The following is a 25542-nucleotide window of genomic DNA, read 5'->3' as shown; positions in this document are numbered from 1 at the left end:
GTGTGTTTCCTACAGATGGATCCAGTAATGGGAACCCACCAGAGAGATGTTCCTGTCCTCTGAATTCCCGGGATTCCACACAGAAAGTTCACAGCATCCTCCACCATCAATAGGTAGATGAGGAACAATCACTGATAGTATCATTAGGATCTGTACATTATCTGCATTGTTACAATTGATGTCATTTTTATTAAATATTCAGAGTGGAAACCTGAGAGATTCTAAAGTTGAAGTTAAAGAAGAGATAAAAGAGGAGGATGATGAGGATGGGGTGATGGAGGAGTCAAAGTTTCTTAAAGAACATAAAGATCTATACCAGGACACCATGATGGAGTCATCCAGCTACAGAAACCCACCAGAGAGATGTTTCCATCCTCTGTATTCCCGGGATTCCACACAGGAAGGTCACACCATCCCTCACCATCATCAGGTAGATGATTGACAATTATTGATAGTTCTGATACACAGCATGTTTGTTACAATGAATGTTTTATTATATATTCAGAGAGGAATCCTCAGGGATGATAATATTGAAGTTAAAGAAGAGTATAAAGAGGAGGATGAGGAGTATGAAGTGATGAAGGAGTTTTCAGAAGGACACAAGGATATGATGGAGCAGGAACCCACCAGAGAGATGTCCCCATCCTCTGTATTCCTTGGATTCCACACAGGAAGGTCACACCATCCCTCACTGTTACAAGGTTGGTGGGGCGGAGGTTATAAAACACAGACTCATGGAGAGAATATGTGGATTTGTTATGTTATGTCACAATAATAAGTCTTATATTTTACAGATAATATTTTCTCTCGCTTTGATTTAGAGTGGAGATCCAATCGATATAGAATTTGAGGTTAAAGTAGCAGAAGAAGAGACATGTGAGAGTGATGATAAGCAGTCTTTGGAGGAGGATGGAATAACGGGGATATTTATAGAAGAGGACAATCCTACAGAGGTCAGCACAGGTGGGTCATTAACATTAATACATTCCTCCACCCATACTGATCACTGATTGGTCCAGAGTAGGGTGGGGACAGGGTGATATCAGCCTGAGGGAGGAGTCAATAACCCAATGATGGTGGTCTTCATCTTGGTTGTTCTCCCCCCATCCTCACTCTCTGACCTCTGGTGGGGCTCAGCCCTGCTATTATTTATGACTAAATCATGGACTAAATAAGGAAGTGCAGTACTTCTTGTGTTGGGAAGATGGCAATGGGTGATAGAGGGGGTGGGGACACTCGTCCTATATTCCCCTCATTACTGTCACTCCTATTAAAGACAGTTCTCGTTGTTTCCTCACTCTCTGACTAAGGTCCATGAATAAAGAAATAAACTGGTAGGAGATTCAGAGGACCAATTTACTAGTTACCTTGATGTTGGAATTGTAAGATCCTCAGAGACAGGGGTGGACTGACAACTCATGGGGCCCCCGGGCAATAGGAGTTCATCTGGCCCCGTGTCCACACTCAAGCCACACCTACACAAAGCCCCACCTACATATGCATAGAGGGGACATTTAAATATCTACCACAGCATAGCCTGCATGGAAGTTCCCGGCTTCTTTCTATAGAATCCGCTGGGCACTTCCAGGTTTAGAGGTGGCTGCCATGTGGCAGCCATATTTGTGATGCAACCAGAGGTGTTTTATGAAAGCAGTAGACCTGTGTGTGAGATAATAATTTGAGCCCTAAGAGTAGGGAGAGAGGGGGGGGGGGTCAGAGAGGGAGGTGAGAAACGGAGAGGGGTGAGAGACAGAGGGGGATGTGGGGGGGGGGGGTGAAAGAAAGAGAAGAGGTGAGAGACAGAGGGGAGGATGAGAGAGAGAGGGGGTGAGGAAGACAGAGGGGAGTATGAGAAACAGAGTAGGGTGAGAGGGAGAGGTGAGAGGCAGGGGGGGTGAGAGAGAGTGGGATACAGAGGAGGTGTGGAAGAGGGGGGTGAGAGAGAGAGAGGGGGGTGGGAGACAGAGGGGGCTGAGAGAGAGGGGAGAGGCAGAAGAGGTGTGAGAGATGGGGGGATGAGAGAGGGAGGGGGAGTAAGGGAGAGAGAGGGAATCGGGGGGTGAGGGAGGGGGGACCCTATCACCACTATCAGTTTGTGGCGTTACCCTTTGGTCTTGCCTCCGCTCCCCGGGTTTTCACAATGGTGCTGGCTCCGGTCCTGGCGCTGTGACGGCAGCGGGGGGTATCGGTCCTGGGTTACCTGGACGATCTAATTCTCTGTGCAGAGTCCCCTGCGGTTCTGACAGCGAATTTGGGAGTCACCATGAGAACTCCCCCCCCCCCCCCATACTACACCAGGAGACCCCCCCTCCCCTCAAAATTATACCAGGATAATGTTCTACAACTTTCAGATGCCTATAATCAGCAGGGTCCTCTGATCACTATATCAGCTGGTAAAAGAGTCAGTGTCCAGTCATGTCACACAGTCAGGAACTCCTTTCAGCTTCCTTCTGGCTCAATCACCAGCTGCATGTATCAAGGAAAGATCATAGCCCGGGACCCCGACCCACTTCGCCACTACTGCACAGGTGAGCTACTTGCAGCATCAGATCGGGTGCTGCCAGGGCCATTGTTAAAAATCATGGGACCCTATACAGCCTACCTGATGGGCCCCCCATCAACCTCAGCCCTTGTCCCACTCCTGCAGCTTTGTCTTTAAGTGCCTGCAGTAGAAGGGGGAAGCAGGTACAAATACAAGTGTAAATGAGGCCTACAGCTACAGAACTGCATACGCAATACAGGGTTCAGGATTGTGCTACGCACAGAGTGCAGGGTTAAGGGGTACACTCATGCAGACCCCAGGAATAGGTTACAGTCAGAGTTCAGGTTCAGGAGTGCACTACATACAGAGTGAAGGGTGGAGGATTGTGCTATGTACAGAGTGAAGGGTTGAGGATTGTGCTTTGTACAGAGTGCAGGGTAGAGGATTGTGCTATGTACATAGCGCACTTGTGCATATCTTACAGGTCACCCCCCCCTAACAGAGCTCTCCCTGTATATTACCCCCAGTACAGATCTCTTCTCTCCTCCCTGTCCAGTGCCTCTCTCCTTCTTTTCCAGTAAAGACCTCCCTTCCCTGTCTAGGACACAGCGCTCCTCTGCCCCACAGAAAAGAATGGACTGTAACTTACAGGAGGTCAGGCTGCCAGAGCGGGCTTCTTCTGATGCTGCGGGCTCGAGGATTGAGCTGTGTGCTCCACCCCTCCTCTGTTGAATATGCAGAGAGCAGGGAGGGTTTTGAGTGTGCTGCTGGGATCGCTGTCACTTGTGTTTTATAAGTGACTATAGTGAGCGGCAATGCAAGGGGCCAGGGCTGAAGGTTACGGCTGAAGAAAAAAAAAAAAAAACTTTATTAATGCATTAAAAAACTTGAAGCTGCCAGCTGGCCGGGCCCCCTGCATCGGCATCCCTGTGTCCAGCCACTGCCTCCTCAGCTCCTCTCACCGGAAGTCCCCTGCTTTCTGTGACACACGTGCAGCCTCTCATGGGGCCCCCTACTGACTCCGGGCCCTCGGACCACGGCCGAAGTGTCTGACCGGTCAGTCCGCCCCTGCTCAGAGACAAAGCTGCCTGATGTGGGCGGAGTCCTGGTTTAGGGGAAAAAATCTGCTCATGCCTAATCATAATCTTTGTATTTCTATTTTAGTAGATGGACGGGAGATGAGGAAACCCGTCAGAGGATTGTCTCACTTTGTCTCCAGACTGTAAAGTAGAAGATGAGGACATCACACAGTATAGTCCAGGAGAAAACCCGGCTACCTCAAATGTCCATCCGGCACCACACAGTGTAGATGGACCATCGTATTCCTCTTATCCTGAGGAACCTCAGACTGTGAGGGACAGTGCCGGACCATCGTATTTCTCTTATCCTGAGGAACCTCAGACTGTGAGGGACGGTGCCGGACCATCGTATTCCTCTTATTCTGAGGAACCTCAAATTGTGAGGGACAGTGTCGTCCTTCCAACAGATAAGAGGTTTTCCTGTACCAAGTGCGAGAAGTGTTTTCATTTTAAGTCCTATCTTAATAGACATGAAAGATCTCACACGGGGGAGAAGCCATATTGCTGTCCTGTATGTGGGAAATGTTTTTCACAGAAGTCCTTCTATCACAGACATCAGAGATCTCACACAGGAGAGAAAACATATTCCTGTCCTGAGTGCAGGAAATGTTTTTCACAGAAGTCTGATCTTTACAAACATCAGAGATCTCACACGGGTGAGAAGCCACACTCCTGTCCTGAGTGTGGGAAATGTTTTTATCAGAAGTCTGATCTTTACACACACCAAAGATATCACACGGGAGAGAAGCTGTTATCCTGTCCTGAGTGCGGGAAGTATTTTTCACGGAAGTCCTATCTTTACAGACATCAGAGATCTCACACGGGGTTGAAGCCGTATTTCTGTCCTGAGTGCAGGAAATGTTTTTCACAGAAGTCCACTCTTTGCACACATCAGAGATTGCATACAATTAAACAATAGAACACATAGTGTTCAAAAAATGATTGAGATTTTTATATGAGGTGTGGCCAGTATGCGAATATTAATATTGGTGTATACATATGCTGGCAAGCAAAAGAATGTATAATAATCAATATCTCGCATTTATTAATTAACATAACATGGCAGTTAACAACGTTACATATCAAAGTACAAGAACAGTAAACAGATATACAGAGTATGTAATAAACAACCACACAAAGTATGTATGATAATGAAAATAGTTTGATAAAACCATACACAATGAAAAGAACAGTAAAAGAATATTCCAAGAAAAAAAATGTTTAAAATGAATAGAAAATGGTTGGATGCATGATGTAGCAAACCAGTAATGGGTTTGGGTGCATGATGGAACTTGCAAATATAGATTGCCTCATAAGCTTGACGCGTTTCGTGAAAAAAGTATTCACTTCCTCAGGAGCAGGCATGATTTTAATATCTAGAAGGACACATATCAGTAAATAAATGATGTTGCATCCAACAAAAGGGTATAGTTGGAATATTAAATAAGAATGTGACTTACACAAGGGTATTAGCTGTCAGTGAGGATGTAGATCACCCAGAAGTGAGTCCAAATTGGGAACTGAGAGAGTATAATCCCCCGCACAAAGCTAGAGCGCATGGTCCATATAGACAGTGAACATCTCCATAATGGGTCTTGGAGGGCTCAGCTTGATAAGCAGATAAGACTATATAAAAATATCACAACGGTAAATTATATAAATAACATAAGGTTATGTTGATATAGTGAGCAGACCCAAAACCAAGATACCAGGGTGTGTAAGTAGAGTAAATAGAACCAAAACCACTATACCAAGAAATGTGGCAAAAATGTGTGTGAGGCTGTATATTAGCCAGCCTGGGTGAGGGGGTAAAAAAGTTCAGGTGAAAGGTGTAAAACAATTCAAGATAAAAATCAACCATAGACCCAATAATATAGTGCTGAAACAATGACCAATAAAGAAAGTGACTAACACCAGTAAATGTGCAGGGAAAACCTCCTATGAAAGAAGTGGTGTAACCGTAGATACATGCCTAGGTTGTGTGCAAAGGAGTGAAAGAAAGAGGACCTGCGCGATGCTAAGGTAGGGATGGCTCTCAGCGTCACGATTCAATTTAAGGTAGTAGGAGTCCATTGGGCAGACATGTGTTGCCCAAGGCGGTCTCCCTAAAATGAATGCCGGTGGAATCACGTGTAGGAGCGCTGGCACCATACAATGACACAACGCTCCGCACGGAATGACGTGACGCCGATGCGCCGCGGCCGCGACCAAACCCCCCGCCCCACACCCCGGCTGATGGGGCGCATCGCAGTTCCCAAAGAGGACAGTCCGGGAGATACAAGAACCTCAGTGGCAATCAACCAATAAAGTAATGGAGTCTTTAGTAATCTAAATATTAGGGACATTACCAAGAGATTGCATACAGGCGAGAAGCCGTATTCCTGTCCTGAGTGCGGGAAATGTTTTTCATACAAGTTTGGTCTTTACACACATCAGAGATCTCACACAGGTGAGAAGCCGTATTCTTGTTCTGAGTGTGGGAAATGTTTTGTAACCAAAACAATTCTTGTTAGCCATCAGAGATCTCACACAGGGGAGAAGCCATATTTCTGCCCTGAGTGCGAGAAATGTTTTTCACAGATATCCAGTCTTTCCAGACATCAGAGATCTCACACAGGGGAAACGCCACTTTCCTGTCCTGAGTGCGGGAAATGTTTTTCAACAAAAACAAATCTTGTTAGCCATCAGAGATCTCACACAGGGGAGAAGCCATATTTCTGCTCTGAGTGCGAGAAATGTTTTTCACAGACATCTAGTCTTTCCCGACATCAGAGATTGCGCACGGGGGTTAGCCATATTCCTGTCCTGAGTGTGGGAAATGTTTTTCTGATAAGTCCCATCTTTACAGACCTTAGAGATCTCACAAGGAAAAGAAGCCGTATTCCTGTCCTGAGTGCGGGAAATGGTCTTCACAGAAGTCCAGTCTTTACAAACATCAGAGATCTCACATGGGGGAGAAGCCACTTTCCTGTCCTGAGTGAGGGAATTGTTCCTCACTGAAGTCCTGTCTTCCTGTACATCAGGAATCCCACACAACCCTGGAGGGTGTATTAGTGCCTTGAGTGCGGGAAATGTCTTCTATATGAATGTTGGTGGACATTTAGGGAAGAAGCACACCCTGATATACACCTTTAGATATACTCCATGGCTGATCTTCATCATAGTTACATAGTTACATAGTTAGTGAGGTTGAAAAAAGACATCAGTCCATCCAGTTCAACCCATGATGTGTGTGTGTGTTTGCTTTTAACCGTACATTGTATACCCCTGTATGTTGTGGTCTTTAGTTTTTTGAAACTATCAATGCTCCCTGCTGATACGACTGCTTGTGGAAGAGAATTCCACATCCTTACCGCTCTTACAGTGAAGAACCCCTTACGCACTTTAAGGTTAAACCGCCTTTCCTCTAGCTTTAGTGAGTGGCCACGTGTCTTATTGTATCTCCTTTCTCTGAATAGTTTGTTCCTTATGCTTGGGTCACCAGTACAGTATTTGTACATTGATATCATATCCCCCCTCAATCGTCTCTTCTCCAGAGAGAATAGGTTCAGTGCTTGTAGTCTTTCCTCATAGCTGATGTCCTCCATTCCCCTAATTATTTTTGTTGCCCTTCTCTGGACTTTCTCCAGTTCCAGCACATCCTTCCTGAGGACCGGTGCCCAGAACTGGACAGCATACTCCAGATGTGGCCGGACCAGAGTCTTGTAGAGTGGGAGAATAATCTCTTTATTTCTGGAGTGAATCCCCTTTTTTATACATCCCAGTATTCTGTTGGCTTTGCTTGCGGCGGCTTGGCATTGCATGCCACTGCCAAGCTTGTTGTCTACCAGTACCCCCAAGTCCTTTTCCATCCTAGACTCACCCAGAGGTTCCCCCCCTAGTGAGTAGCTTGCTTTCTGGTTTCTGGCCCCCAAGTGCATTACTTACTTCATCATGTAAGAAACACTTCATACAGAGATCACCAAAGACATGGATGAAGTGTTGTCCCGTGTTGGCCATTGATAGCAGAAGAAAAATAAAAATGGAGTCATTACCTTTCATTGGCTGAGTGCATTTTGTGGTGGAAGATTTCACAAACACTTAAAGGTCTATTTTTAAAATTATTTGTGGACAAATGTTAGAAGCTTTCACCCAGTCTTGACAAATGTTGGTTATATTTTACTTTATACACTACTATCCTATGACCTTTTGCTTCATGTAGTGTCCATAGTGCAGTATTGCACTATTCTTTCTGATTGAGGTATTTCAGGAAAAATGCCATATTATGGCCACTAGATGGATCTGATGTTCATAGCAAATCACTTTTCGCTTTGTTCCTTCAGACTATCAATGCTGGGTCGGATCGCAGTCTTAAAAGTGTTTATAATTCCCAAACTGTTGTATGTTTTTAGGACCCTTCCTATTCCACTACCTACCACCTTTTTCCGTAATCTTCAAAGACAATTAGTCCAATATGTCTGGAATTTAAACATCCTAGATGTGCCTCCCATTTACTATTACGCCCATCTATTAGAGGTGGAGCAGGCCTCCCTCACCTGTACTCTTACTATCCGGCTGTGCTTCCTGACCAAATGTATTACTGATGGCATCCTACCAGGGAAAAAGTTTGGGCTACGATGGAACCCCAACTGTTCCATCCACTCTCTCCACAAACTTCCCTACTTCTGAGAACTGTATACCAATGACACTCAATATCAAACCACCCATGTATCCAAGCCTTCCTTGAGGCATGGTCTTTATTAGCTTCTAAGACCACTGAATTAAGATCAATTTCTCTGCCCCTTGACACTCTCAATGGTATAATCCCCTATTTAAATAGAGGTAATTGGAAACAAAGTGGGATCCCCAATTTGCAAGATATCTATGATGTTGATACATTAGCACCCTTTCAAACCCTACAGAACCAATTTGCCTTATCCCCTTCAGGACTTTTCACCTATACGAGGATTTGTCACGGCATAAAGTATTTGTTACCCCAACACATCATATTCCTAATATGTGCCTGCTGTAGCATTTAATGGTATGAAGAAGTCTCCTGTTCTCTTTGTTTTGCTTCCTTTGTGTGAAATACTTGGTGATCCTGCCAGTCCCTCTGCTTTCCTATTAAAAACTGACCACACTAAGCAGGGAAGCACACTGTGGTCAGTTCTCTAGCTATGCTTGGAACTTAGCCTGCTCTCCTCCATTGATTAGACTTGTCCTGACACCCCCCCTGCACAGCCATTCACTGGCAAGCTCAGTGTGCTGTTTCTCCTCCCCCAGCTCTTATGCAGCTGAGAACAGAGGGAATGTGATCATTTAAAAAAAAAAAAAGGGGGAAAAAAAAGGTATTTTTAATTTTTTTTTATATCTATCCAAAAATGTTTAGCCTTTTTATTTCTACATTAAACTGAATGGGTTGTTTTACAAGCTGATTGTTTACAATCACTTTAAGAGCCAACAAAATCCCCCCTAAAAGTTTCCTCCCATCCCCGTTTTTCATTTTTTTGCTGCCCTCAAATACCTGGGTAAAGGAATCTCCCACTAACCTAAAATTCCCCCTTAAGACACCTTTCTTAAACAAACGGGAAATAATCATCAGCCACCGCATTCCTGATCAAGAATGGCAAAAGTCCTTTCTTTTTACAGCTAAAGCATCGGATTGTGCCAACCATTGGGAGTCCTATCTGAGATTACTTCATCATTGGTATCTAACACCTATAAGACTCTCCAATTTCTAGCCGACTTATTCCCTCCAATATTGGCGTCAATGCGGCGACTGGCTCACTGTTACACATTATGTAGACCTGCAAATTACCTAAATCTTATTGGAACATGGTCTTTTCCCGGATCTCCGAGATCACTGATAGACCGATTAGCCCTGACCCTAAAACTGCTGTACTTCATGTGGGCATTGAAATCTTCCCTACCAAATCTAGGAATGTTATTGTCCATTTACTCCAGGCCACAAAACTCAATAATACCAGATTGTGGATAACCTCCAATGTCCCTTTTACTGAGACGATCAACGACCTAAATGATCAATGTGATATGGAAAAGAGGTTTGCTCTTCGGAGCTTTAGCTATGATAAATTTCTATATTCTTGGTCTTTATGGATGCACAATCTTAAATGTACAGTTACATTCTGGTAGCTCAAACAAAATGGAGTATGTTATACAAATTCTGTCTAGACTGGTATCCGGAGTTCCCCCAGTTGTTGTTATAACTCTTCCCTTATCCCCCCCCCTCCTCATGCCTACCCCCCTCCTCATGCCCTATTCCTATGCTCCTCCTTCCTTCAACTTCATGCTCTTTATAGAAATATGACATAGTCTAGCTTTTGTTTTTTTTTCCACCCACTATTGAACCTTACCCATGTATTATATCACTCTTACACACTTGTCATGTGTTATTTGGTATCATGTGACCTTGTATGTTTCGTCTACATTGTGTAAGCTCTCAAATATTTAAAGAGGTTGTAAACCCACTTGTATAACTTTTACCTATAGGTAAGCCTATATTAACCTATAGGTGCTATAAATATCTCCCAAACTTGCACCGTTTAGGAGATATTTACAGTGCAATCTGCCGATGACGTCATCGGCGCAGGCGCTCTGAGGGAACGGCCACCCGTGCCGTTCCTTCAGAGCTCAGTGCCGTGAACGGCGGCTCCCGCGCGCAGGCGCGGGAGTGATGCAATCAGATGGCCGGAGGACGCGAACTCGGAAGCAGGACGGCAGGACATGTCGCCGTCCTGTCGCTGAGGTGGCGGCACGGCGGGGGCTTCGTTTTAAGGTAAGTACTACATAATGAGCTAGTATGCGATGCATACTAGCTCATTATGCCTTTCTCTTTACAGGGCTTTTTTTTTTCTCATTTTTTTTTTCGACTTTACTTCCTCTTTAATAAAAATCATTTGAACTTTAAGTGTCATCTATGAGCAAAGTTCGTCATAATTGCACAGACACACAACTCTTTCTGTCCAATACATTTTTTATTGTCATTTTACTTTTAACAAGAATCATAGAATCAGGAAATAGTAAAGGAAGAAATCCAATTGGTGAGGATGATCAAGTGTCTGGAATGTGGAGGCGGAGTCAGTAATAATTTGTGTACACTACAATACACAATGTGTTACATTATTATAACAAAGTATTGTAGAAAAGATCACACCATAGAAAATGTAGGAAAGGAGAAAATAAACCCGGATATGAAAGTGACATTTGTGTACGGGGAACACCTTAACAATTACCACCATTTTATTCTCCAGGGCCTCTGATTTCAGAAAATATATGTTTGGGGGTTTTATCTAATCTTCAGGCCTAATATCTGCATTTTACCATGTGTGCAAAAATAATGCAAACACAGCTCTGGCAGTGAAAGGGTTAATGTGAGCTAGATGGGATCACTCTGCTGTGGTCACATTAGAGCTCCCCCTAGCTGCAGCCTGGTAATAACATTGCTAGGAGGTCTATTCATTTATCAGCTCCATACTTCCCATCTTTATATAAACGTCTCCTGACATTTAGGGGTCTATTCATACAAAATGCAAAGCAGTTAGCCAGGGGAAAGTTCATGTACATTCCTTCTCTGTGAATGGGGGTAAAACATAAAGGACATTAGGCTTCCTGCTGGTTGTATGTTTTTTCCATTGGTTTATTATTGAAATTACCAACATTGGGCCACTAACTCCTATGATAGTTCTTGCCATTTAATAGCCAAATTTGGTATTTTTTGTTTTAAATCAGTGGTTGGGATAATTAACCCCTTCAAAACCGGACACTTTCACCCTCTTCCTGCCCAGGCCAATTTTCAGCTTTCAGTGCCGTAACACTTTGAATGACAATTGCTCAGTTAGGCAACGCTGTACCCAAATTACATTTGTATCGTTTTTTTGAGACAGATAAAGCTTTCTTTTGGTGCTATTTAATCACCAGTGGGGATTTTATGTTTTGCTAAACAAATGAAAAAAGCCTGAAAATTAAAAAAAGTTTTCTTGATTTCTGTTATAAAATCTTGTAAATAAGTAATTTTTCTCCTTCACTGATGGGCACTGATGAGGCGGCACGGATGGGCACTAATGAGGAGGCACTAATATTCAGCAATGATGAGTAATGATAGGCGGACTGATTTGCAGCACTGATGTGCACTGATGAGGCGGCACTGATGGGCACTAATGAGGTGGCACTGATGAAGAGGCACTAATATGCAGCAATGATGAGTTATGATAGGCGGACTGATTTGCAGCACTGATGGGCACTAATATGCAGCAATGATGAGTAATGATAGGCGGACTGATTTGCAGCAATGATGGGCACTAATGAAAAGGCACTAATATGCAGCAATGGTGAGTAATGATAGGCGGACTGATTTGCAGCACTGATGAGGCGGCACTGATGGGCACTAATGAGGTGGCACTGATGAAGAGGCACTAATATGCAGCAATGATGAGTAATGATAGGCGGACTGATTTGCAGCACTGATGAGGCGGCACTGATGGGCACTAATGAGGTGGCACTGATGAAGAGGCATATCCACTTTTATATATCCCCAGTTTGGACATTTCATTTTCATAGTATTTAGTTACTGGGGAAGAGATTGTTTCACATATATCTCACTGTGCACTTTATTGATATACACACATCTCAGTATCACGGATATATTTATTCACTTAGCACCTTGCACTTTAATATAGATATATTTTTGAACATGTTTTTAATAGTAAGTACAATATCTTTTATGTATATATAGTCAATGTCACCTATATAATCATATTGTTCACAAGTATTGTTTATATATTATTTTTTATCACTATATCACTAGTCACTTTGCAAATACAATACTTTGGTTTTATGAGAAATAATACTTGTTTTTATATACTCTGGTACAAGATATATATTTATTTTGCTTGGTAGAAATAGTGATTACTTCCAAGTACGATTTACTATATTTATATCTATATTTGTGATAAATAATTGATATTTGGTCCTTTCCCAGGCAGCGCCAATTCCCTATCCCCTTTTAATATTTACAAATATATGTATATATATATATCTCAGTTTGTAGACTGTATATATATATATATATATATATATATATATATATATATATATACACACACACTGTATAATCATAGTTTGTGGACTGTATATATATCATAGTTTGTAGACTGTATATATATATATATCATAGTTTGTGGACTTTATAACTTTCCTACAGATAAATAATATACACGGATTTGGGGTATTTTCACCAAAGAAATGCAGCAGAATACATTTTGGGTGAAATTTATGAAGGACAATTATTTATTTGCATAATTTTATAACAGAAACAAAGAAAACGTGTTTTTATTTTTTAATAACATTTTCAGACTTTTTTTCATTTATTTAGCAAATAATAATTAACAGCGGTGATTAAATTCCAGAAAAGAAAGCTCTATTTATGTGAACAAAGTGACAAAAATTGAGCTAGGGTTACATGACAGCGCAATTGTCATTCAGTGGGACAACGCTGATAGATGAAAGTTGTCAAGGGCAGGAAGGGGGTAAAAGTGCCGTTATTGAAGTGGTTAACCAGTTCTGGACCGGAAGAATCCCCCCCCCCCCCTAATGCCCAGGCCCTATTTTGTGATTCTGCATTGCGTTACTTTAATGGACAATTGCGTGTACATGTGACGCTGCACCCAAATAAAATTGATGTCTTTTTTTCCCCACAAATAGAGCTTTCATTTGGTGGTATTTGATCACTTCTGCGATTTTTATTTTTTGTGCTATAAACAAAAAAAGAGCGACAATTCTAAAAATAAATATTTTTCACATTCTGCTATATAACATTCCCAATAAAAAAAAAAAAAAAAAAATCAAATTTTTTCATCATTTTAGGCCAATTTGTTTTCTGCTACATGTTTTTGGTAAAAAAAAAATCCCAATAAGCGTACTTTTAATGGTTTGCGCAAAAGTTATCGCGTCTACAAACTAGGGGAAAGATTTGTCATTTTTTTTATTTCTTTTTTTTACTAGTAATGGCGACGATATTTATCGGGACTGCGACATTGCGGTGGACAGATCGGACCCCTGACTGGCATTTTTGGGGGGACCAGTGACATTAATACAGTAATCAGTGCTAAAAATATGCACTGTCACTTTACTAACGACACTGGCAGGGAAGGGGTTAACCTAGGAGTGATCAAAGGATTAAGGGTGAGCCTAGGGGAGTGTTTTCTAACTGTATGGGGGTGGGGCTTGTGAAATGACCATAGAGACCTTTGTTCCTATATAGAAGAGTCACAGGAGCTCTATGATCATTCCAGAGAGAAGAACGGTCAGCTGTGTGTACAACATCTGACCGTCCTCTCTCAGCGGGAAGCGATCGGGGGTGCCCAGTGACAATCGCAGCCGCCGGCCCAGTGCGTTGGCATCCCTGCTGCCTCGTGGGGGTGGGAGCACACCACCGGCAGAGCGTGCTCACCCCCCAGCGCGCAGCTGAACCAGCCTGGCAGTAAAACTGCATGGGGCGATCGGCAAGTGGTTAAACATTTCTTTGTTTGTGAAATCTTCCCACATAAAATGTACTCAACCAATGAAAGGTAATGACTCCATTTTTATTTTTCTCCTACTATCAATGGCCAACTCGGGACAACACTTCATCCATGTCTTTGGTGATCTCTGATCTCCTTATGAAGTGTTTCTTACATGATGAAGATCAGCCATGGAGTATATCTGATGTGTATGTATATCAGGGTGTGCTTCTTTTTTCCTTGTGTGAAGCCTTTGATGTGTGACAAGATATGATTGTTCTACAAAACATTTCCCGCACTCAGGACAGGAAGACGGCTTCTCTCCCTTGTGAGATCTTTTTTTTTCCAAGAAAAATAAAGTAACGTTTATTGAGCACAAGGAACGCATGGTACAAGCATTGTTTAACAGTATAACATGTATCCATAAGGAGAAAGAAAATAAAGCCCAAAGGCCAGTACATTGAAAACAATGCAAAGAACAAACACAACATGGTAAATTAAAACAGGAGCATACTATCAAATCAGGGAACCTGCGTACAGAACCTGGACCAATGCTCAACAACCTTCAGGACTGAACAGTAAAACATACCTAACTGCATGGGATGAGAAAAAAAAAAAAGGGAAAGTGGGAAGGAAAGAAGGAAGGGGAAGAGATGGGGAGGGGGGGGGGGGGGGTAGAGATGGACATTCCACTGCGAGTTAGATAGTGACACAATACAGTAATGCATTCAGCACCTCAACCTTCCAGAAGCCTATCCATAACCAATAAGTGTGGCGCCAGGGAAGGGTCATCCAACCATGGTTGCCAGAGAGAGTAGAACTTCTTATGAGCCTTACGATGTTAGTAGGTCACCTTTTCCCTAATCAGTAGACCATTAACCTGTGCGATCCATTGTGCCCTCGTTGGCACCCTGGAGGAGATCCAACACCGGGCGATAAGTTTACGAACCAGGTACAACAAACGTAGGAAAGCCACGTGAGCATTCGGAGTAAGGGTCTCCTCCTCCAGTGCACCAAGGAGACACACCACCGGATCTTTAGGCAGATGAAAGAGCTTGGGGCACCGCCATAACATATGCATAAGAATGCCCTGATCTCTCTCAAATTTCGGACAGTCGAGAGTTGGTCTGCATCCTCATTTAAAGAGATGAACCGGGGGTTCTGTATGCCCTATGAAATAGGAACAGGTAGGAGACCTTCTGCAAGGCCGACACAGATACCAACGGTATTGAGGAAAGGCAGAGTTCCCAGGCCACACTGTCAATAGGGCCCAAATCCCTCTCCCAGCCATTCCTGGCTGGAAGGGTGGACGGGGCCTGCAAGGAGCCCATAAGCATGACATAAACACTAGAGATCATACCCTTTTTGTCAGTATTCTGAACGTGTGAGATCTTTGATGTTTGTAAAGATTACACTTCTGTGAAAAACATTTCCCGCACTCAGGACAGGAATACGGCTTCTCCCCCATGTGCAATCTCTGATGTTTGTAAAGACTGGACTTCTCTGAAAAACATTTCCCGCACTCAGGACAGGTGAACGTTTTTTCCCCCCGTGTGAAGCCTTTGATGTGTGACAAGATATGATTGTTCTACAAAACATTTCCCGCACTCAGGACAGGAATACGGCTTCTCCCCTGTGTGAGATCTTTGATGTTTGTAAAAATTACACTTCTGTGAAAAACATTTCCAGCACTCAGGACAGGAATACGGCTTCTCATCTCTGATGTTTGTAAAGACTGGACTTCTCTGAAAAACATTTCCAGGACTCAGAACAGAACAGTTTTTCCCCCGTGTGAAGCCTTTGATGTGTGACAAGATGTGATTGTTCTACAAAACATTTCCCGCACTCAGGACAGGAATACGGCTTCTCCCCTGTGTGAGATCTTTGATGTTTGTAAAGATTACATTTCTGTGAAAAACATTTCCCGCACTCGGGACAGGAATACGGCTTCTCCCCTGTGTGAGATCTCTGATGTTTGTAAAGACTGGACTTCTCTGAAAAACATTTCCTGCACTCAGAACAGGAGAACGGTTTTTCCCCCGTGTGAAGCCTTTGATGTGTGACAAGATGTGATTGTTGTACAAAACATTTCCCACACTCTGGACAGGAATACGGCTTCTCCCCTGTGTGAGATCTCAGATGTAGGTAAAGATTGGACTTCTGTGAAAAACATTTCCTGCACTCAGGACAGGAAAATGGCTTTTCCCCTGTGTGAGATCTTATATGCACATTAAGATGGTTTTTAGAACGGAAACACTTCCCGCACTCAGGACAGGAAAACCTCTTATCTGCTGGAAGGACAGCACCGTCCCTCACAGTCTGAGGTTCCTCAGGATAAGAGGAATACGATGGTCCGGCACCGTCCCTCACAGTCTGAGGTTCCTCAGGATAAGAGGAATATGATGGTCCGGCACCATCCCTCACAGTCTGAGGTTCCTCAGGATAAGAGGAATACGATGGTCCGGAACTGTCCCTCACAGTCTGAGGTTCCTCAGGATAAGAGGAATACGATGGTCCGGCACTGTCCCTTACAGTCTGAGGTTCCTCAGGATATGAGGAATACGATGGTCCAGCACTGTCCCTCACAGTCTGAGGTTCCTCAGGGTAAGAGGAATACGATGGTCCGGCACTGTCCCTTCCAGTCGGAGGTTCCTCAGGATAAGAGGAATACGATGGTTCAGCACTGTCCCTCACTTTCTGAGGTTCCTCAGGATAAGAGGAATACGATGGTCCGGAACTGTCCTTCACAGTCTGAGGTTCCTCAGGATAAGAGGAATACGATGGTCTATCTACACTGTGTGGTGCCGGATGGGCATTTGAGGTAGCCGGATTTTCTCCTGGACTATACTGTGTGATGTCCTCATCTTCTACTTTACAGTCTGGAGACAAAGTGAGACAATCCTCTGAGGTTTTCCTCATCTCCCATCCATGTACTAAAATAGGAATAAAAAGATTATTACTAGACATCAGCAAATTGGTTTCCCTAAACCAGGACTCCGCCCACATCAGGCAGCTTTGTCTCTGAGGATCTTACAATTCCAACATCATGGTAACTAGTAAATGGGTCCTCTGATCTCCTACCAGTTCAATTCTTTATTCATGGACCTCAGTCAGAGAGTGAGGAAACAACGAGAACTGTCTTTTATAGGAGTGACAGTGATGAGGGGATTATAGGAAGAGTGTCCCCTCCCCCTCTATCACTCATTGCCATCTTCCTAACACAAGATGTCCTGCACTTCCTTATTTAGTCCACGGTTTAGTCATGAATAACAGCGGGGCTGAGCCCCACCAGAGGTCAGAGAGTGAGGATGGGGGGAGAACAACCAAGATGAAGACTGGACTGATCCTGAAGACCACCATCATTGATTATTATTGTATTATTATAATTGTTATTGACTCCTCCCTCATTATCACTTTCTGTCTAAGGTTCCAAAGTTTGAGGATGTTATCACATTATTATCAACATGTAAAAGTCTGTCCTCCAATCAAATCATCAGATATAAAATGTCCAGCTGGTAGAAAATGGATGTAAAAGAAGTAAGGCCTATGTAATGTACAACTTATTATATAGGATCCAAAAGTTAGGACTATATAGTATTAGAATGATGTAATGTAAAACATAGAGTATATAGTGCAGGGGTCAGGAGTATGTAATGTACAACATAGAGCATATAGTGCAGGGGTCAGGAGTATGTAATGTACAACATAGAGTATATAGTGCAGGGGTTAGGAGTATGTAATGTACACCATACAGTATATAGTGCAGGGGTCAGGAGCATGTAATGTACAATATAGAGTATATAGTGCAGGGGATAAGACTCATATTATTGGTATTCAGTAGTCAGTGGCAACAGGCTGATATCATCTGGCCCTTGCCCTAGTGTGGACCAATCAGTGAGCAGTATGGGTGGAGGAATGTATTTAGTGTTAATGGCCCACCTGTGCTGATCTCTGTAGGAGTGTCCTCCTCTATAAATGTCCCCGTTATTCCATCCTCCTCCATAGAATGCTGATCATCCCTCACATACCTCTCTTCTTCTGTTGCTTTAACCTCAAATTCTATATCGATTGGATCACCACTCTAAATCAAGAAAATTAGAGAGAATATCATCTGTAAAATATAAGCTTTATTATTTTCATCACATAAAAAATCCACACATTGTCTCCATGAGTCTGTTTTATAAGCTCCATCCCACCAACCTTGTAACAGTGAGGGACGGTGTGACCTTCCTCTGTGGAATCCCGGGAATACAGAGGACAGGGACATCTCTCTGGTGGGTTCCCTTTACTGGATCCATCTGTAGGAGACACACACTGTAGGAAACACACACACTGACTGAATACATTGTTTCTATGTGTTTATCAGATGATGGGGGATCTAGGTGGAGCCTCCTTACTGCTCTCTCCTTTACAATAAAGTCTCCTCTTACCCGGTGATGTGAGGGGCGGCTGATTCTCCATCATGACGTCCTTGTAGAGATCCTTGTGTCCTTCTATATACTCCCACTCCTCCATGGAGAAATAGACAGTGACATCCTGACACCTTATAGGAACCTGACACACACAATGATACAGTCACCATCCAGACACATCCCTTGTCTGTTACTAGATAATGTCCCAGAATTCCCAGCACCGCTCACCTCTCCTGTCAGCAGCTCCATCATCTTCTTGGTGACTTCTAGAATCTTCTGCATGTTGTGTCTCTCAGGTTTTAGGGAGTCACATGGAAGCATTGTGGTGGTCATATGATCACCTGACTTCAGAAGAGGAAATCTCTGTATTGAGGAACCAATAGGAATATCATGTTAAAATCCCAGAATCCTCCTCACCTCTCCAGTCAGGTCTGTGTTTTAATAATAGAGATAAGAGTGATGTCATGTGACCTCCCAGAATCCTCCTCACCTCTCCGGTCAAGTCTGTGTTTTATTAATAGAGATAAGAGTGATGTCATGTGACCTCCCAGAATCCTCCTCACCTCTCCGGTCAGCAGGTAGATGATCTCCAGGGTGAGGTTTAGTATCTTCTCAGTCATGTGACTCCGGTCCTCCTCCATCCTCATTGGTGCCGTCATCTATGAAGGTTTCCCTGTAGACAGATAACATTGATAACAGAGAATTATCTGGATTGGTATTGGTTGTACAATAATAGAATGAGGATATCAGGAGATAATATGAAGGTCAGTATGGATTTTAGCTCTATGGTCCCAGTGAGAAAATATTTAATCTGGACAGTTTAGTGTTTTTTATGATTCTTGGGGTCTGGGATTCTCGTAAAATTTGGCCACCTGGATCACAAATCTCATTCTCCATGTTGGGTGTGAGATGAGGAGGAGATCCAGGAATCAGGATAAAGGTCAGGGCAAGCAACAGACGAGCGCATCCAAGAGATGAAGCCGGGGTCAATACACAGAAAATCAATCCAAGGAAACAACAGGCTGGACGAGGAATCGCAAGAAGGAGCTCAGAGACAAATGAGAATATTGCTCAGCCAATGGGAGATTATCTCAGCATGACTTACATAATGAAGGAGAGGAGGAGGGGAGGAAGTTACTTAAAGCGGAGTTCCGGGCAAAACATTTTTTTGAGATAAAAACACCCCTAGGACAGTCAGGGCCAGTGCACTTAACCACTTTAAGCCTAGATGATTTGGCTGCTCAATGACCAGGCCCTATTTTGCGATTCTGCATTGCGTTACTTTAACGGACAATTGCGCGGGCGTGCGACGCTGTACTCAAACTAAATTGATGTCCTTTTTTTCCCACAAACAGAGCTTTCTGTTGGTGTTATTTGATCACCTGTGCAATTTTTATTTTTTGCGCTATAAACAAAAAAAGAGCGACAATTTTGAAGAAATGTGAACAAAAATAATAATATTAAAACCTGTGCTAAATAAATGTGTACTAGTCCTACCTGCAGCTGCTGTACACTTAGAATAAAACTAAGAGAGCAATGGAATACAATTTTAAAACAGCGCTACCAGGCGTATAGGAATAAATATAGAGTGCACTAAAAATTGTAAACTCTAAAAATGATATTATCAAAAAAGTGCATCAGTGCTAAAAAGATATATAATCATATAACCACATGAATTAATAAAATACAGAAATATATAACATATGATTGGTTAAAGTGCAGAAGAATATATATTGAATAAAATGTGCCAAATGTGCAAAAAAATATATAAATATAGTGCAGTCCAAAGGTAGTAAATAGTCCACTTGGATATAAAGTGCTGAATATCGTGCTCCACACAAAAGTGACCAGTGCTTCCAAAGAACCCTCTTGGGGATCCACTCACCAGACTAAGCAGAATTATGAGCCTTATGTATATCCAGCTACACCTCCAAATCAGCCTCCAGCCTCAGATGCAGGATACTACACTGCCTTGGTGTCCCCCAGGATATCAATAGGAATGAGCCTCCAATGTACCTTCGATCACCTCTAAGATTCCTCCACACTTAGAATCTTTCCACTGAGGTCTATTCCGTCTTGGCCTGTAGGCTTTTGCCTCCCGGAAGCATCTGTAGCTTTACTGCCGGGGTTGTCCAAGTTGTTTCTTTTAGCTAGGCTTCCAATCCTTTCTTGCTTCCTCCCTCCACAGAATAGACTCTCAGAATAGCCCCCTAGAGTCTCCTTAGTGAGCGACGTAGTACTACGTCGCTTTGCCGAGGAGCGGCTGCCTACGGGGCGGTCGCCAAGTGATTAAGCAACGATAGCCTCTAAACTGTCCCCTGTTTAGCTTACCTGCAGGATGAAATACTTACCTTGTAAATTTCTTGTCCAGCGCTGCCATCTGTGGTGTGGGCAGCTGAAGCCGGAGCGTCCCTCATCGCGTCCCTCTTCCTGGATGTCGGAGTCCCAGAAGGCCATGCTCGTCACTACCAGGGCAGGCGCGCCATTCCGCAGCAGCTCCTGCGCATGCCCAGAAGCTGTTCTCATTCATTCAGCAGGGAATGACGCGCCTGCCCCGGAAGTGCCGAGGGACACCGGTGCAGGCGCATTGACTCCTGGGATTGATGACGCTCATCTCCCAGGAGTCAATGCAAAGGAGGAAGTGACGTCGGGGGCCGCGGCCACAGAGGGAGGAGGTGGAAGGAAGATAAGTTAATTTTCATAAAAAATTAGGTAAGTGAAAAAAAAATAATAAATAATAACTATCCAATTCCTTTTCAGGTTGTTAGGAAAAATAGGGTGGAACTCCACTTTAAGGTAACCATAGATACATGGAAATTCAGCTGGTTCAGCAGGGATCGCTCACATTTCCATCCATGTGTGGTCACTGCCGGATAAAAGTCACTCCATCAGCGTCTGCAGCCAATAGCTTCATCATTGATCTGTGTATTCTGAGAGCGGAGGAGCACCCCCCATTGTCAGAATACAATAGTGCAGCGGGGAGGATTCCTCCATCCCCCTCCAATGTTTGGATGGGGGGGATCGCTTCTGTTTTTTTTTTCTCTCATCCCGCTGGCTGAACGATAAAGCCCCGTACACACGTACTGATCGTCAGCCGAACGATCGGTCGTCTTTTGTCCAGGGCTGTCGTGTCTGTTGAAAACTGCAAAAGACTGCACACAAATTTTGTCGGCCAACAACAGCCGACTGCAGAAGTGATGTCATGTGATGGTTAACTTTCCTTGTCTTTTTTCTTTTCTAAACATGCCCAGTCTTGCTAATCTGCTGTCTGTCGGTCGAAATCTGTACTGACTGGCGAACAATCGGCCGTTCTGGTGACAGCCAACAAATATTTTAAAGTCTGCACGACAGATTCTGTTCAGCCGAAAATGCGCTGTCGGCTGTCGGAAGCATCATACTAACAAGCCTACAATCGGCGATCGGTCGGCGGCCGAATATTTACGGCAGACAATCGGTACGTGTGTACGGGGCTTAAAACTGAACCATGTATGGCCAGCTTTGGAAGAAAGATATATTATTCATCAACTGATCCCCCTGAAGGGGCTAATCTAGGTTTCCACACTATATATGTGTGTATCATCATCTGCTGGAGATAAAAGATGTCACAGTGACTATGGAGGAAGAGGACGGACATAAAGGGGGGGGGGGGGTAACTGGGTGTAAATAGAAAATAAGATCTTATTACCTCCTCTGCTGCCACTTCCAGTGATATCTTCTCTCTACTTCCTCCCAACTCACCTCTCACCCGGAACTTCCTGTCTATACCTGACCTCACTTCCTGTCTGTATTTCATAGAGACTTCCTGTCTGGGTAGAAGAGAGATCACCACCTTGTGGAGCTCAGAGGAACTGCAGCTCCAAGAAACGTCTGGTAGTGTGGCCTTGTGCTGTGTGTGTATGTACTGTGTATAACCACTTTAGCCCCGGAAGATTTTGCTGCTCAATGACCAGGCCACATTTTCAACTTGGCACTGCGCAACTTTTGCGCGCTCATGCAATGCTGTACCCAAACAAAGTTTATGTCCTTTTTTTCCCACAAACAAAGCTTTCTTTTGGTGGTATTTGATCACATGTGCGCTTTTTATTTTTTGCGATATTAATAAACATTTTCAGAAAAATTGACATTTTCTACTTTGACTGTTAAAAAATATCCAATATATAAAATGTTTGTCATATATTTAGGCCAAAATGTATTTAGCTACATGTCTTTGACAAAAAAAATTCTCAATGAGCATATTTTTAACCACTTTAAGACCGGAAGATTCCTGACCAGGCCATATTATGCAATTCGGCACTGCGTTACTTTAACGGACAATTGCGCAGTCGTGCGACATTGTACCCAAATTAAATGTACGTCCTTTTTGTCCTACAAATAGAGCTTTCTTTTGGTGGTATTTGATCACATGTGCGATTTTTAATTTTTAAAAAAAAGTGCGACAATATTTTTCACTTTCTGATATATAACATTCCCAAAAAAATAATTATAAATCAAAATGTTTTAACATTTTAGGCAATTTATTTTCTGCTACATATTTTTGGTAAACAAAAAAAAAAAAAAAATCACAATAAGCGTATTTTGATGGGTTTGCGCAAAAGTTATCGCATTTACTAACTACGGCAAAGATTTGTCATTTTTATTGTTTTTTTTTTTTTTTATTAGTAATGGCGGCGATCTGCGATTTTTTTTGCGGGACTGCGACATTGCGGTGGACAGATCGGTCCCCTGACTGACATTTTTGACACTTTTGGGGGTACCAGTGATTACTACAGTAATCAGTGCTAGAAAAATGCACTGTTACTGTAATAATGACACTGGCAGGGAAGGGGTTAACCCTATGGGTTCAAGGGGTTAAATGTGTACCTAGGGGAGTGATTCTAACTGTGGGGGGGCATGGCTTGTGAGATGATCACAAAGACATGGGATCCTATATAGAAGGATCAAGGGGCTCTGTGATCATCCCAGAGAGAACGGTCAGCTGTGTTTACAACATCCGACCACCCTTCTCTCTCAGCGGGGAACGATCAAGGGTGTCAGACGGCAATCTGAACCACCTGACACACGCATCGGCTTCCCCACTGATGAGCGGTAGCACGCCGGCGGGGGCGGAAGCGTGCCGACTGCGGCGCGCGCTCGCCCTCTAGCTGCCTTCAGGCGAGCGACGTAGATCTACGTAGGAGCCTGTAGGAGCCAAAATACAATTTAAGGGGCCATAGACAACCCCTTGGAACGGCTGCAAGAAAGGGATGCTCAAACCAACTCAGTGAAAAAGTGAAAAACTTTATTAAGGATCAAAATTGAGACATGATCTAAAATAGCCCCATTATGGGGAGTACATTACAAATGTCAACAGGCTCAAAGATAGCAACAGAAGACATATATGACACATAAAAACAACGACACACTCACACAAGGCCGGCCTCACACATACTCCGGAAGATCAAACCAATGGGAACCTTGGCAAGCCGCATGCACTCCTTACGGAGTTTGTTGATGCGGTGAGCTCAGGGATCCATAGGTTAATCATGCCACAATATAAACTTGATCAAGATGTAATAATAAACTGAAAATGTACCACCAGATAACAAGGGATCATGACCTTCTTACATATTACCATTTTAGCAACTCAGCACTATACGGCTATCATTATATAATCAAGAGGTTCAGTCATAGACTATACAATTCACTATTAAATTTCAGCAGTGTGCTTAATAGCAGACTAAACTCTCACATCAAAATTGCGGATGCTGATAAATTTAGAATTTTCCCATGGGGGAGGCGGTGTCTAAAGGAATATCTGCAGACCAAGTAAACTGAATTGAAGTACATAGAGCCAATCCCGTTTTGATCGGGGGCAAATTTGTTATTTAGGAGGTGTTATACAGTTCCTCTTGTAAATGGGGCAACATTGTCGAGCCAACAGACGTTCCTCTGGAGCAGAAAGTCACTTATATTTTCAGAAATTGCAAGGTGCGGGAGCAGGGGAGAGACGCAGTACAAAGGATTTTCTGCGCGGGCTCACACCATTACTAGGCTGTATCTCATGGGAATGAATTTAATCATGGGCCAAATACTGGCCTTCCGTTAGTTAGCAGGTATCACCTGAGTGTCCATAGACAGCTTGGTGGTCATGGCCTTTTCTCTATCCCCCTATCAATGTATGATTTTATGCTCACCGTTCATTTAAGGCGTTTAAATCATGTAGCCTTCTGCTCGTTTTTTCTGGGTAGCGTCTTGGTAAGGGCCCGGCATCTAGCTGCGACTCCAGCCAACCTCGTGGGGACGGCGTGTTCCAGGTTTGAGACTGAACTTCCGCGCCGTGAGTAGGAGTTGGAGCGCATTGGTGGCTCTTCCGGGTTGTGCGGGGCCGGCGTGTGACGTCAACGCGTTTCGCGTGCGTGACGCACGCTTCGTGAGGACTGTAGGAGCCAGCCTGCCGCAGTAAAAATACAGGAGGCGGTCGGCAAGTGGTTAAGTATTCTTGTTATATTTTCTTGATCTTTATCTGTCATTACTTTTAATACATTTTATAGTTTTAAGTGTTTGTGTGACCTCTCTTGGCACATATCGAAAACGACCCCAAAAACGTGACAAAACAATAATGTAATGATGTTCGTATTAAGGTTATTTCATATGTCCCTTTGTCAAGGACAGAGAAGCCATTTTGCTATGTATGTATTTCTATTCTGAGTTTCATATACATATGTTAGTATATTGGGAGGAGTTATGTGTCAACTATAGATGCAAACCATATATGCAAGAGTGGGTGGTTACTTTTATATTTATAATTATTACCTTCTTGGAATACAATTTTTTCAGGGTCTACTGACGGCTCTGGTAAGCTTGGAAATGACCAGTTATCCAAAAAATGAGGAAGCCTTGTCTCTTTCTGGAATATGAATCAGGGCAATTCTGTCCTGTAGGTTCTATGTGGCTTTGAGGATTTCCAAACGCTTCCTGGGGTGCCATATGTAAAATGTACCCTGTTTGGGGTGTCTCGAATTCTAATGAAAGACGACTAGGTCTTAAAATAAGGTTTGGGTCTATTTAAAAATAGGGATGTAAATACATTACAG

General features: G+C 43.3%; 3 protein-coding genes across 3 annotated transcripts in view; 1 reads left to right on the top strand and 2 right to left on the bottom strand.

Annotated features, from left to right (window-relative positions):
- LOC309550094 (uncharacterized protein) overlaps positions 1 to 25542 on the bottom strand; it is a gene marked incomplete at both ends in the record, with an annotated part of 286669 nt that overhangs the window by 108917 nt on the left and 152210 nt on the right. The window contains 4 exon segments of the mRNA XM_082250553.1: positions 14323 to 14382; positions 15439 to 15606; positions 15608 to 15773; positions 15775 to 16275. Of these exon segments, the coding sequence (XP_082106679.1) occupies positions 14323 to 14382; positions 15439 to 15606; positions 15608 to 15773; positions 15775 to 16275 (895 nt within the window).
- LOC309549397 (uncharacterized protein) overlaps positions 1 to 25542 on the top strand; it is a gene marked incomplete at its 3' end in the record, with an annotated part of 167859 nt that overhangs the window by 84358 nt on the left and 57959 nt on the right. The window lies entirely within an intron of this gene.
- Positions 17639 to 19256, bottom strand: LOC309550096 (gastrula zinc finger protein XlCGF66.1-like; the record flags this gene model as incomplete). Its single annotated transcript, XM_082250555.1, has 5 exons — positions 19033 to 19256; positions 18698 to 18832; positions 18488 to 18611; positions 18216 to 18355; positions 17639 to 17644 (listed from the first exon to the last, which is right to left on the bottom strand). The coding sequence occupies exons 1-5, from the start codon at positions 19126 to 19128 to the stop codon at positions 17639 to 17641; spliced, it is 501 nt and encodes a 166-aa protein (XP_082106681.1). The 5' UTR covers positions 19129 to 19256.

Source organism: Pelophylax lessonae, assembly GCF_965119305.1.
Source record: "Pelophylax lessonae genome assembly, chromosome: 3".
Taxonomy (NCBI): Eukaryota; Metazoa; Chordata; class Amphibia; order Anura; family Ranidae; genus Pelophylax; species Pelophylax lessonae.
The sequence above is the reverse complement of the archived record's forward strand: the minus strand, read 5'-3'. Positions and strand labels throughout refer to the sequence as shown.